The 13361-nt window shown below is 44.5% G+C and overlaps 1 protein-coding gene across 2 annotated transcripts in view; it reads right to left on the bottom strand.

The window, feature by feature from the left end:
* The window catches only part of LOC133446178 (aryl hydrocarbon receptor-like), a 73007-nt gene that overhangs the window by 17050 nt on the left and 42596 nt on the right, over positions 1 to 13361 (bottom strand). For both annotated transcript variants that reach the window (XR_009782805.1, XM_061724094.1), the window contains exons 4-8: positions 10196 to 10285; positions 5201 to 5333; positions 4523 to 4656; positions 343 to 545; positions 108 to 217 (exon numbers count right to left, since the gene is read on the bottom strand). Coding sequence is in view for 1 of the 2 variants with exons in the window: in XM_061724094.1 (XP_061580078.1) it covers positions 108 to 217; positions 343 to 545; positions 4523 to 4656; positions 5201 to 5333; positions 10196 to 10285 (670 nt within the window). In the remaining variant the exon portion in view is untranslated. The remainder of the gene's footprint in view (positions 1 to 107; positions 218 to 342; positions 546 to 4522; positions 4657 to 5200; positions 5334 to 10195; positions 10286 to 13361) is intronic.

The raw sequence follows: 13361 nt of genomic DNA, 5'->3' as shown, positions 1-13361 counted from the left end.
ACTTTTTACACCTCTGCTACAAATAGAAGTTTATAGACCCGGTTGAAAACGGTGCTGTTGTACTTTATCTGTGTTTCAAAAGGCAAAAAAATGTTGTAAATACTTACTTCTAACATGGTTCTCTGCACAGTACAACATATCTGCTGCATGAATGAACTGATATCCTGATCCTCGTACCCTGAGCTCGGCCTCAGTGTAACCCAGAACGATCTTCCCTCTGAGCAAAACACACAAGTCATTTATCAAAAGAAGAAAACAATCTACTGAAGACAAGAATTATGGTGTTCTACGGCCCACGTCTACAGATAAGAGCTAACTGGAAGTACTGAGCAGCGTCGTTACTTTGCGTCGCAGGCCATGGGCGTGAAGTCGAGCTTGTGCTTGGTCCTGAAGATCATGTTCTTGGTCCTGATCTCCAGGATGGATGGCGGCTGGAGGGGCGTAGCGATGGCGAAAAGGGCGAGCTGCGGGGGGGCTTTCCCGCCGTTTTCTTGCCGCTGGTTCTGTCCGTGCAGAAACTTGAGCCGGCCCTGGATGTTTAACGCCTGCAGGTGGACAAAAACAGGTTTAAACAGCGTGTTTCTCTTATTGGTGTTCATATGTGAGAAACCTCCAGGTATTACTGCACCCTGTCAACCCTTGTACTGTATTTATGTAAATCTGTGAACTTGGTGGCCTTCTTCCCCCGATACTCTGATTATCTGTGTGCGTTTCAAAGATGTTGATAGTACTAAGAAAATGTGACGTCAATAGTTAATGTCTTTATAAGAAAGAAAACTAGAGAAAAACTGCGATAAATGTGTAAACTCTAGTGTGCCAGAGTCGTTCCTGTAGTTTCTTGTGCTGGCCCCCCCTTCTCCTCCCTTTTCTCTCTTTTGTCCATGTTGCAGCATCCTTTGCCGGACACCGGAACCTGCAGCGTGGGAGTGAGAGGGGCAGGGTAACGGCCCGGGCAGGCGGGGGAGAGGTTTGTGCGTCAAGACTCCTCTCCCTGGCCCTGCCCCTTCTCAAACCTTTCCCCGACCCTGCACCCCAACCTGGGACTTGATGATTGGGCCGGAGCTTCGGGAGCTGCGTGCTGGCCTGCGGTCCCCACCCCTGGTCATCCCATTGCTGCTTCCACCTGCCTGCTGTGCTGTTGCCGTCCCTGACCCACCAGTCTGGCCCTCGCCAGGAGGGTCCCCCCTTATGAGCCTGGTCCTGCTCAAGGTTTCTTCCCTCCTAAAGGGGAGTTTTTCCTTGCCACTGTTTGACTTAAGGTTTTTCTCCCACTAGGGGAGATTTTACCTGCCATTGTTTATGTAATAACTGCTCGGGGGTCATGTTCTGGGTATGGGTCTCTGGAAAGCGTCTAGAGACAACTTTTGTTGTATTAGACGCTATATAAATAAAATTGAATTGAATTGAATTGAATTGATGTTTGTGTGAAGCTACCGGAAGGGCGGGTGGTGGATGAAGTCATGAGTTTTAGTTCTGGAGAGCAGTGGCTGGATGCATAAACGATGCCGTTTCACGTGGAAACTGTGTGCTCACAAAGGAGGCCTTATTTTCACCAGATTTGTGAAGCCACGCGTGTGTGGTTGTTGTTATAAAAATATCAGTGGTTGTGAAACTGTACTAGATATGAACCTTCTTGCTGTGGCCTGACAGTGCCAACCACTACACCCCTGCCCTCACAATCCCGTTCAGTAGTAAAAGTACAAAAACACTATTTGCTCCACAACATAATAAACATAACGAGTGAAAAGAGTGAAAGCAAAAGACGAAGCTGAATGTGAGAGCAGGACACCTGAGCCAAACACCTGAGACAAACCTGAGCAGTGACATCAGTCCTGACGTACGATTGAATTCAACCCCCGCCCTCTAAACGGTCTGGAGCCACAATATTTGAGAGAGTTTATTGAAGCCTGTACGTGTAGCGTCTGCAGGGACGGTTCAGGTGTGCCCTGAGGTCGCCGTGCTGCCCCCTGCTGGAGCCTGAAGGAACCCAGGCTTGATCAAGTCACAAAGAAAATGCAGCTCAAGACTTATTTTATTCTCCAGCCAGTTTTATTTATACATCACACTTCCTTTGCTGTGTGGGTACGTGCTCGGGGCCTGGCCCAGGAACAAAGTCTACACTGGGATTCAAAACACCCACTTTCTGTTTGGTGAACACCCTACTCTCTGACTTGTTAAACTATGTCCTTGGTATTATTACTATTTCTTACTCGCTCCATTAAATGATGTTACTGAATGTTTTCAGAAGTTTTTCTATTTACTACAACTGTTGCTGGAGTTGTTCATATTTCTGTGGTATTTACTTGGAGACATGAGAGAGTGTTTCCAGCACATCCCAGAGTCAAACTACTATATACTCGTTGTACTTTAGAGAAGTACAACTAGTATATAGTAGTTTCTTCTAGACTAGATTACTGTAATGTGTTATTCGCAGGATGTCCAAGTAATTCTCTGAATAGCCTCCAGCTGATCCAATATGCAGCAGTGCGAATGCTGACAGGAATCAGCAAGAGAGACCACGTCTCTCCAGCGTTAGCCTCACTCCATTGGCTCCCAGTAAAACTCAAATTGAAACTTCTGTTACTTGCTTATAAAATCCTAAACATCCAAACTCCAAGACTAGAGCAGCTGGTCTTAAACAGAGCTTCATCCTAGATACGCTGCTATAGAGCTACGCTGCAGGGGGACACCGACATGATCCACTGAGTACAGAGCTGTCTGGGAGATTTGCAAGGCCCTGTGCGAAATGGCCGGGGGGGGGGGGCCCTCGAAATTTTGGGGTTTTTCGGTCGGATCGGGTGTGTATATGCGCAATTTTAACTCTCCTTTAGCAAAATACTGGATACCTTCCCCTGCCTCATCATCATCTGGGCTTGCCTCGACGCAGGGCCCCGTGGCTGCTTGAGACCCGGTCGGATCGGTGATTTTTGTTACAAATGTATCAAACAAGGCTTTCAGAGAGGCATTAAACTCTTCCATTTTCTTTAGTTTTTTTCTTTTTTCATTCCCCGATGGAAATTTCCTGAATCTGTCTCGTTCTCTCGACATTGTGTGACAGTTTGTTCCAACTCCACCCGTCCCGATCAGAGCAGCTTGTGTCTGCGCTTGGTCTGACGCAGTTGTATTGAACAACAGACACGCGCAGCTGCGCAGAGACATCAATCAGCAAGCACATCATTGCACATATATTTATTGATATGCACAGACTAGTACACATTTAGGTCTGTAATGGAACGTGACTGTTGATATTTATAAGGGAAAGAAGAAAGAAAAAAGAAAAAAAAAAACGGCCCATAGCGCGAGGCCCTTGGGGAGCGAGGCCCTGTGCGGTCGCACGGTTCGCACACCCCTTGCGGCCACCCTGACTGAGTGCCTCCCCTCACCCCTCCTTCTCTCCTCCTCTTCTCTTTCCTTTCTTCAGATCAACCCTCAGTTATTAATTAGAAGTATTTCATAACCATCATTGTTCTCCATTGTTCTTGTAGTTTGTTGGGCTGGTATGCCCCCTCTTTTTTCTGTGCATATTTGCAGGCCAGAGTTTCAGGAGCTGCAATCCCCCCTCTGACCAGCACCGTGTCTGCTGTCTACACCTGTTTATATAGTCATCTCTGTAGTCCACCAACTAACCAGGTATCAGTCATATGTACATAGAACTCTTATTTCTCCTGCTAACAGATCATTACTACTAATATATCTGTGCCCCTCCTCTATCTGTTCTTCATTCTCTCTTTCATATCTCCCGTTTCCTGCTCTACCTGGCTGGTCTTCAGCAGGAGGTTCTTATGATCCAGGTCTTGATCAAGGGGATTCTTGCCACTTTTTTGCTTTAAGGTTTTACTCTCACTAGGGGAGTTTACTTGTTCTGGATCTCTGAAAAGGACATGGAGACAATCTGAATTGAATAAAATACTGATTTTGCCTAAATGTAGAACTCAGTAAGTGGTCCCCAACAGATATATGGGTAATGGTAGCCTGGGCGGGCTTGGGTCTGGAGGACCCGGGTTCAAGTCCCCGGGATGGCAACCCTGAGCAAGGCCCTTAACTGTGACCGCTCCCCAGAGGCCGGAAAAAAGGCCCACTGCTCCTAGTTGAACTAGTGATGGGTTAAAAGCAGAGGATGCATTTCACTGTTTTGTAGGATGTATACTGACAAATAAAGATGATTATATGCAAAAATATATGGATGATGCGCTACTGTGAGGAAAATTTGACATCCAGGAAATCACTTTTACAGCAGTGTATAACCTACTAACGTTGACCGTCGTGCTAGTGTGTAAACGCTCACCGACTTTCTAGTGACTGGAAAAAGACGCAGGACTTATTAGTTCAGTCATAGTTTCCAAAATGTCGAGTTGGAGCCATTTTTGGGTATGAATTGATTCTTTTTGGGAAAAATCTTAAAGGTTTAATCCCTGAGAAAGTCCTGCTGAAGGTGTGATGCAAGGCTTTGGACCCCACGTGTGCTTTCCCAGCTCTCCTTGGAGCAGGTCTGCAGGTTTGGACCCTGCAGCTGAAAACCTACCAGGAAGCCGGAGGAGTTGTCCAGGAGGCAGCGGAACCGGCACACGAAGCTCCTCTCCAGGAAGGACGAGTTCTCGGGAGGAAGCTGCTCGGGACAGTACGTAACGAACGATGAGCTGCTGTCAGGTTCCGCGTCTGCGGCCACAAAAACAACATTCAGTCCTTTAAAGTCGACTCTTTGTAAACGCTGAACTGACACACCCATGCTAGCTTCACATCTCTTGACTGATTCATACTCTGATTAATGTTTTCTCTCCAAACTGCAGACGTACAAAGAAGTTTGAACTGTCAGACTGGACACGGCAAAGCGTTTGTGGGTTAATTGTGTTGGAACCGTGGGTCTTAGCTCAAACTCAACCGACACCCGCACACACAAACACATAAGCATCTTAAAGCCCAAATACAGATCTAGGACCACTTCACCTCATAAGCCACAGTGAAGATTACAGGGTCATGTGATTTGACCTGAGGCTAGTCTGCTTAATGCTGTGTGCTTTAACCACCTCGTATCGATGTCTGTCTGTCTGTCTGTGTGCATCTGCTGTGGCTGTCAGCTTTGGCTGAAATGCAGTGACTGGTTTCAATAAACTTGAACATCACGCCTGCGTGATTCACTCATATTCAGGCTTCGTTGAGACTTTGCACGTTACAGACTTGTGCAGGAGGGGAGAGCGGTCACCTTGAGGGGAGTCTTGGGACATGGCAGACGCTTCGGTCGGAGACGGATTCAAAGCCCAGTGCAAGTTTCTGCTGAGCTCCTGCTGGTCCTCCGTGTGGACCAGTTCGTACACACTCTGGTGGACGACATCAGTCTGTGGAAGAGCAAACAGAGCAGGGATCAGCTGAGGCGGCAGGTAACGGCTCATAGACTGGTGGAAAGGATTTGTTCAGGGATTTAAACCACCGTAAATGACCGAGTACTGATCATTGTGTCAAATCCTTCATGAACACATATGAAGCTGCACATCAACCAGATGCTTAAAAGATTGTGCTGTCTTTTGCAGGAGAACATTTTATAAACTTTATTGAGTCTCTTTCTTCATATCTCACCGCTCAGAGGTCCGCTACTGCTTTGCCTCACCCCTAACCAAATGCATGCTAGAGCCTTTGCACCCAACTTTAGCCACAAGTGAATGTAGATAGGCATTAGGAATGGGCGATATTTTACCGTTCACGATATACCGTCGAAAAAATTCCTCACGATAAGAATTTGTCATGACGCGGTAAAAACGATAAATTCCCGTTGATGATGTTTTTGTGTAAAGCTGATTTTTGGAAGGAAGGAAGGAAGGAAGGAAGGAAGGAAGGAAGGAAGGAAGGAAGGAAGGAAGGAAGGAAGGAAGGAAGGAAGGAAGGAAGGAAGGAAGGAAGGAAGGAAGGAAGGAAGGAAGGAAGGAAGGAAGGAAGGGAAAAAAGAAGGAAGGAAGAAAGGAAGGAAGGAAGGAAGGAAGGAAGGAAGGAAGGAAGGAAGGAAGGAAGGAAGGAAGGAAGGGAAAAAAGAAGGAAGGAAGAAAGGAAGGAAGGAAGGAAGGAAGGAAGGAAGGAAGGAAGGAAGGAAGGAAGGAAGGAAGGAAGGAAGGAAGGAAGGAAGGAAGGAAGGAAAGGGGAGAAGGAAGGGAGAAAACAAGGAAAGGAGGAAGGAAGGGAGAAAAGAGGAAGGGAAGAAGGAAGGAAAGAGCAGGAGGAAAGAAGGAAGGAAGGGAAAAAAGAAGGAAGGAAGGAAAGAAAGAAAGAAAGAAAGAAAGAAAGAAAGAAAGAAAGAAAGAAAGAAAGAAAGAAAGAAAGAAAGAAAGAAAGAAAGAAAGAAAGAAAGAAAGAAAGAAAGAAAGAAAGAAAGAAAGAAAGAAAGAAAGAAAGAAAGATAAATTCCCGTTGATGACAAACATGGCGGATCTGAGAGCGAGATAGATTTATAGTTACAAAGATGGAGTTGAATTGGTATTTTTTTTATCGTCATTTTTATCGTTATCGGGATAAATGCCAGAAATTATCGTGATACATTTTTTAGTCCATACCGCCCATCCCTAATAGGCATCAGTTAAAAATTCTTCTCATCAGAAATAAAGGCTTGAGGGCCGACTTCCTTCAGATCTCAAAGAGCTCATAGTTTCCAGTTCTTCCAACAGAGAACTTGGCTCACAGACGGCAGGCTTACTTGTGGTTCCTAGAACTTCCAAAAGTAGAAACTGAAGATCTTTTCTTGTGGAACCAGTTCCCAGTTCAGGTTGGGGAGGCAGATATCCGCTCTGGCTTTAAGATTAAGCTCAGAACTCTCCCTTTGGTGAAGCTTTGGGTCAGATTACCCTGAACAATCCTTTACTTATGCTGCTATAGACGTCCAGTGATGCACTAGACCATTTCTCACTCCATGAATAGATACGCCATGCGGTCATTAACACTGGTCTTAATGAGTTGGGTTTGCTTCCCACAGATGCCTTCAGATTGGGGTTTGTTTGTTTATAAGCCAGAGGAACATCTGAACCTCCACATCATGTTCTTTGAGGAGGACTGTACCTGTGGGGTTGTGGCTGATCGGTGTATAAATGCAAATATGAGGAATTTAATAGACCTTACAAGTTGGTTAGGATTATGCGGGAGGAATAAAAGAAAGTTCAGTTGATGGTTGAACCTCAGTTTCAGGTTCCTGGCTGTGAAACACTGACTACGTTTACATGCAGTCAAAATTCGGGTTATTGCTAATATTCCGGTTACTGAAACATTCGGAATATTCCGTTTCCATGCGTGAGCAAACAGGGTTATCCCTGTATACATGGTAATTAATCATATGGGATTATCCCGATCAAACCAGCGACGCGCGGAGAACGTGATGACGCAATTAGCGTCATTTCCGCTTCTTCTTCCTGTATCCAAATTCAAAACAAATGCTGGTTCGATCAACTTTTTGCTCACCTTCTTGTAAATCTGGCTATCCCGGTACTTTCTACCGTCTACAAATGCAGAAATGTTCATATCCTTCATTACATTTATGAAGTGATTAGTCTCCTCCTCACTCCAAAAGTGTGGCGTGGTCTTGCGTTTCTCCGTGTTTATAAGAACTTCCTGGACTCAAAAGACCAGGATTCCTTGCGAACAGAGCATGCACAGAAAACAAATTCCTGTTCAGTTTGATCGGGATATTCCGTTAGGCTATGCATGACCGAATATTCGGGTTTTAAAAGGAGTAACCCAGGGGTCATATTCGGGTTTTTAAAAACCGGAATATGAGCAAATTCGGGTTATTCAAAGAGGTTATTGGTGTTTACATGGCCGTGCAAATTTGTGTTATTGCCAATATTCGGGTTTTAAAAGGGTTATTGACTGCATGTAAATGCAGTCACAGACTCAGCTCTGTACCCTCGCTAGGCTCCAGGAGGGGGAAAAGGAGTTTAGCCAACCAGTCCACATGTCATAGTTGGGTGACATGATGATCCTTTTTGCTACCGGCTATTCAGTCCTACAAAAGGGTTGAGAAATAGTTTTTTATTTTTATTGTCAGTAATAGGTGTAATGCATTTCCAGTGGGGGCTGGACTCGGTCACAGATGTCACAGACAAGCGGTGGAGCAGGTCCTGTTTGGTGGCCAAATGAGTCCATTTCTGCTTTATCTGGATGTCATGTGTTCTTCCTGTTGCAGTGGTGAAAAATCAGCACGTCCGAGACTAAGACTAAGGTTCTCAGTTGGAAAAGGATGGATTGGGAATGAGGTGTTGCCTCAATTGGAGGAGTTTAAGTAACTTGAGGTCTTGTTCACCTGCGAGGGAAGAAAGTGGAAGAACAACAGGCGGATTGGTGAGGCGTCTGTTGTAATGCAGATCTGTATCGGTCTGTGAAGACAGTTGAAGCATAAAGGCAAGAGTCTTTTGGTTTACTGGTCGATCTGCGTTCTGATTGCCACCTTTCATCATGAACTGTGAGTAGTGACCAAAACAAAGACTTAAATTTCTCCTGGTTCAGAGTAGATCTGCTGCCTTTCCACACTGAGAGAACCCAGCTGAGATGGTTGGAGTATTTGGTTATGAATGCCTCCTGGATGCTTGCCTAGCGAGTTAGTTTGAACGCGTCCAAAAGGGTGGAGGCTCCGGGGCTGATCCAGGACATGCTTGACACATCTCTCAGCTGGCTTAGGAACACCTCCGTACAAACTGTATATAACACGATATAACGTAATGTGAATAAGAAACACTGTAAAACAATTTGTAGAATATTGACAAGATTAAAAAGGTGTTATATACTGGCATTTTACCAGGCCCGGGTCTACGAGGGTGCATAAGCATGCATTGCACCCTCAGTTTATGTTTTTGCATGCTCAGTGGAAAAGACGAAAAGAAAACTGACAAATGCGCGAGCGTTAAGCCTGATTTATGGTTCCAAGTTAAATCGACGGCGTAGCCTACGGCGTAGGGTACGCTGCGACGCGCACCGTACGTTCGCGTCACCGCGTATCCTACGCCGTAAGCTCTGCGTTGGTGCAACGCGGAACCATAAATCAGCCAGTGTACGTCACTCATCTGCGTCCAGCGCGCAGTTTCCTGCACCAGCAAGACGCTGCTCTCTGCTGCTTCGTTAACACAGAGTAATGATGGATATTCGGAAGTGGTTCAAGCACAACGACGCAAGCAAGTTTACATGTATATTTATGGTTATATTTATTTTTGTTGCTATGTTTTATTTTTTGTTGCTAGATTGTCTGATGGGTGAGGTAGCCCAGACTAAATGTAGCATTTTCTTTGTTCTGCAGCGATATTGCTGCAAAAATGCCATGGAAAGACACTTTAAATATTATTGTTTGACTGGTATCATTCCCCTTGAAATGACTGTCATGTTTAGTGAGGGTTTTGAGCTGTATAGATAAAATTAGTTTGAATTTCTATGTTTTATTTTCAGGGTAAGAAACATCTGTTGCTAGATTGTCTGATGGGTGAGGTAGCCCAGACTAAATGCAGCATTTTCTTTGTTTTGCAGCAATATTGCTGCAATAAAGCACTTGAAATACACTTTAAATATTCTTGTTTTGCTAGTATCATTCCACTTGAAATTATGGGAAAATGCATAATTTAGTGTTGAATAACGTGCCAGGCATGTGCACCCCCTCTGATCTGAGATGCAGCCCTAGTCATCATTTTCTAGAACCGGCCCTGCATTTTACAAATAATTGGAACCGACATCGAGTAACATTCAGTACTGGACGTATTCCTCATGGCTGATGAGAGTTAGTGTTATGAGCTGCAGAGGTGGACGTATCACCAGTATCGTGCAGAGCTTGTCGCACAGGACCAGACAGGCTCCAACCTGAAGAGAAAACATCGCACACAGAAGCTTTGCTCAATCACAGTTGGAGCTTTGATACAGCCGTGCGTTGTTCTCTGCAGGACGCTGCTGCAACCGCTGCTTTTTTACAAAAGGCCAAGCTATAAATAGGTGAGGTCTTGTTGTAGTTTTCTCAGACAAGGGGGTTACAAGAGACCCCTGAGCTGATCCCGCCACATGTTGCACGCAAGCCATCCATCTAGAACCAAGAGCCTGCAGCTGTTTTCTGTGCCTGTGTTTGAGGCGGTCACGGTCGCTAGTTTTAGCTTTGAATATCATATAATCAACCTGTTTTCATGAGGAATCCTTAGATTATCAAGCAGGTTAATAGTTGGAGATGATCGGAAAAGCAGAATGCTACTGATACCTGATGGAAGCCCAAGTAGTCCTGGATGGTGTGGGAGGAGTAAAAGATGGTCCCGTTGGCAGTGATAACCAGGACAAAACCGTTGAGAGCCTGCGAGACAAAGACAGAACTATTAACACTTAATGATCATCATGGTGGGATTCATGCAGTCATGCATTTGCTGTTCAGGTTGCTGTGCAGATTGGAGTCAAGTCATGGAGCCACGCCCTAAATGTCCAATTTCTACCTGTGTCACATGAGGAAATGTGCTAGTTTTCTCCAGACACTCCAGTTCCAGCATCACCTCATTGTCCAATGCAGATTTATGTTTCACTGCTAAGCCTAAACAGTCGGTGACTTGATTTCCTTCTCTTCAGGTGTTATCGATGTTTCTGTCTAAGTTTATGTTTGTTTTTTAGGTTTTACTGTATTTAAATCAAATTTCCTTCTGCCGTCCAATAGTTGAAAATATACCAACATTTTTTTTTTTGTTGTTGTATTATTATTTGGTCTACCTTTGATCTCCTTTTTTAATTTTGATTTGCTCTAAATTCTGGAGCCAATTGATGCCACTGAGGGTAAAGTCATATAATCTCTTAACGGAACGTGAACAAATCGATCAGTAACCCGATCATGAGCAGTTCTTGAGTTGGAATGATGGCCCCAAGCCCAGATAAACGATCCCAGATAAACGATCTCAGATAAACGATCTCAGATAAACTATCCCAGACAAACAATCCTCAATAAAAACAATCCCAGAAAAAGTGAAAAGTGACCCCAGATAAATGATCATAGATGAATGATCCCAGATAACTGATCATGGATAGGTGACCCCAGATAAACGATCCCTGCCGGCCACGCTGTGGGGGCTGAAGTGTGTGTTAAGTTCCCCCATGACTTCACCCTGGGTGGGGTTGGTGAAAGGATCTTTCTGTGTGGAGTTTGCATGTTCTCCCCGTGTTCCCCTGGGTAGCTAATGTGAGCTACCCTCACAAAAACATGCACCAGTCCTGGGCTATACATGCCCCCTCTGGCCAGCCGGGGACAGATGGGGTGGGGAGGATCCGGCCGGAATAACGTGATCCTTCCACGCGCTACGTCCGGCCGGAGAATCCCCACCCTGTCTGGTGAAAAGAAGCGGCCTGCTCACTCCACAGGTTAAGGAGCAGACTTGAGCTCAGTGCAGGGCCCTCCCGGGGTTGGTAGAGGGAGCAATGCCCAGGACTGACTTAGGCAGGAGCACTGGGTGGTAAAAATGGGAAAAAACCGGGGTAAAAATATTTAAAATAAATAAATAAATACATGATCATAGTTGAATGATCTCAGATAAAGGATTCCTGACAAACGATCCCAGATAAATTATCATAATTGATTGATGCCAGATAAACTATCCCAAATAAATGATCCCCACTAAATTACCCCAAATAAAAAATCCCAGATAAATGATCCCAGTTGAACGATCCTCAATAAATGATCCCACATCAACGATTCCTGAAAAACGATCCCAGATAAAAGAGCCCAGATAAACGATCCCAGATAAATGATCATAGATGAATGATCCCAGATAAATGATCAAAAATGGATGGTCCCAGATAAATGATCATAGCTAGACAACCCCATATAAACAATTCCAGTTCAACGATCCTCAATAAAACAATCCCAGATAAATGATCATAGTTGAATGATCCCAGATAAACGATACCTGACAAACAATTCCAGATAAATGATCCCCAATAAATGATCCCAGATAAATGATCATAGAAGGACGACCCCAGATAAATGATCATAGATGGACGACCCCAGATAAACGTTTCTACATAAACAATCGTTGATAAAGGATCCCTGGTAAACGATCCCAGACAAACGATCCTCACTAAAACAATCTGATCATAGATAAATGATCCAGATAAAAGATCCCCAATAAATGATCCCAGAGAAATGATCCTACATAAGCAATTGTAGTTAAAAGATCCCAGATAAACAATCTCAGATAAATAATCCCAGATAAACAATAACAGGTAAATGATCCCTGATAAATTTTCCCAGATAATTATTTCCAGATATAGATATACGGTCCCGATAAACAATCCCTGACAAATGATCCCAGATAAATGATCATAAATAAACAATCATAGATAAATTATCCCATATAAACGATCATAGATACACAATCCCATATAAAAGAGAAGGGTTTTGATGAAGACGGCACCTGAAAATGAAAAAAAAAGCCTTGTTAAATGAATATGCACATGCAATAACACAATGATCGACTGTGTCTCAAGCTGCTTTAGACTGGCCAACCCAACTCTGGTCTGACTCAACATAAGACAATTACATCATTTCCACTGAGCTGCAATGTTTTCCTTTTTTATTTTGATTCTGATTTTTGTGTATAATGCTTATACTGTGTTTTATTACAAACAGATGACAAAAACAAACAAACCAGAACATTTAAAAAGATAGAGGGAGGCTGAAATATTACAGAAACACCTGAATGTCCCTGTTTTCAAACCCCGTCAAGAGTGATTTGATCACATGGCGTACATCCAGCACACTTCCTGTGAGAACTGGCAGCAGTCGTTTAAATTACTTTTTGGATCAAGAACAGAAGAAGCTCGGCCAGAAAAGGAAAGTGGGAGACTAGGAGCCTCTCGAGTTAAGTGGAGCGGGCTCATCGTTCTTCCTCAAAGAGGAGCAGCTGCTCCAGCGTTTCCAGTTCACTAAACGAAAACACCACAATCTCGGAAACGAGAACACAGAGTCACGGCGATCCTCACAGATCCACCAACACTAATTTAGGAGCAGTCTACGGGGGCAGGGAGGGCAGCTGATGTTGCACATGTTGTTCTCTTAGATAAAAACACCAGCGAGTCGCTGCAGTTATGCCACAGCGAACGTACGCGGACGTGAGACAGGCGCTTCTTCGACGCAGAGAATCGGGGGAGACGAGGCCACGCCTCCTAGTACCACACAGCCCGCCCGTGTTCTCGTTACCCTCCCAGCCAGTACTGGAGTTGAAGGGGGATGAGGGGGGATGGCATCCCCCCTGAAATAAAAACGGTCAAAATCATCCCCCCTGTAAAACTGCCATCCCCCCTTTCCATCCCTTATGTCATTTCATCAATGAATGTGACAATTCCCACATGACAATTTTCACCTGTTTCAAGTCAATTTTCACTTGAAATAA

This window comes from Cololabis saira, chromosome 6 (assembly GCF_033807715.1).
Source record: "Cololabis saira isolate AMF1-May2022 chromosome 6, fColSai1.1, whole genome shotgun sequence".
Classification (NCBI taxonomy): Eukaryota; Metazoa; Chordata; class Actinopteri; order Beloniformes; family Belonidae; genus Cololabis; species Cololabis saira.
Note: the sequence above shows the minus strand (reverse complement) of the source record. Positions and strands in the feature narration are given on the sequence as shown.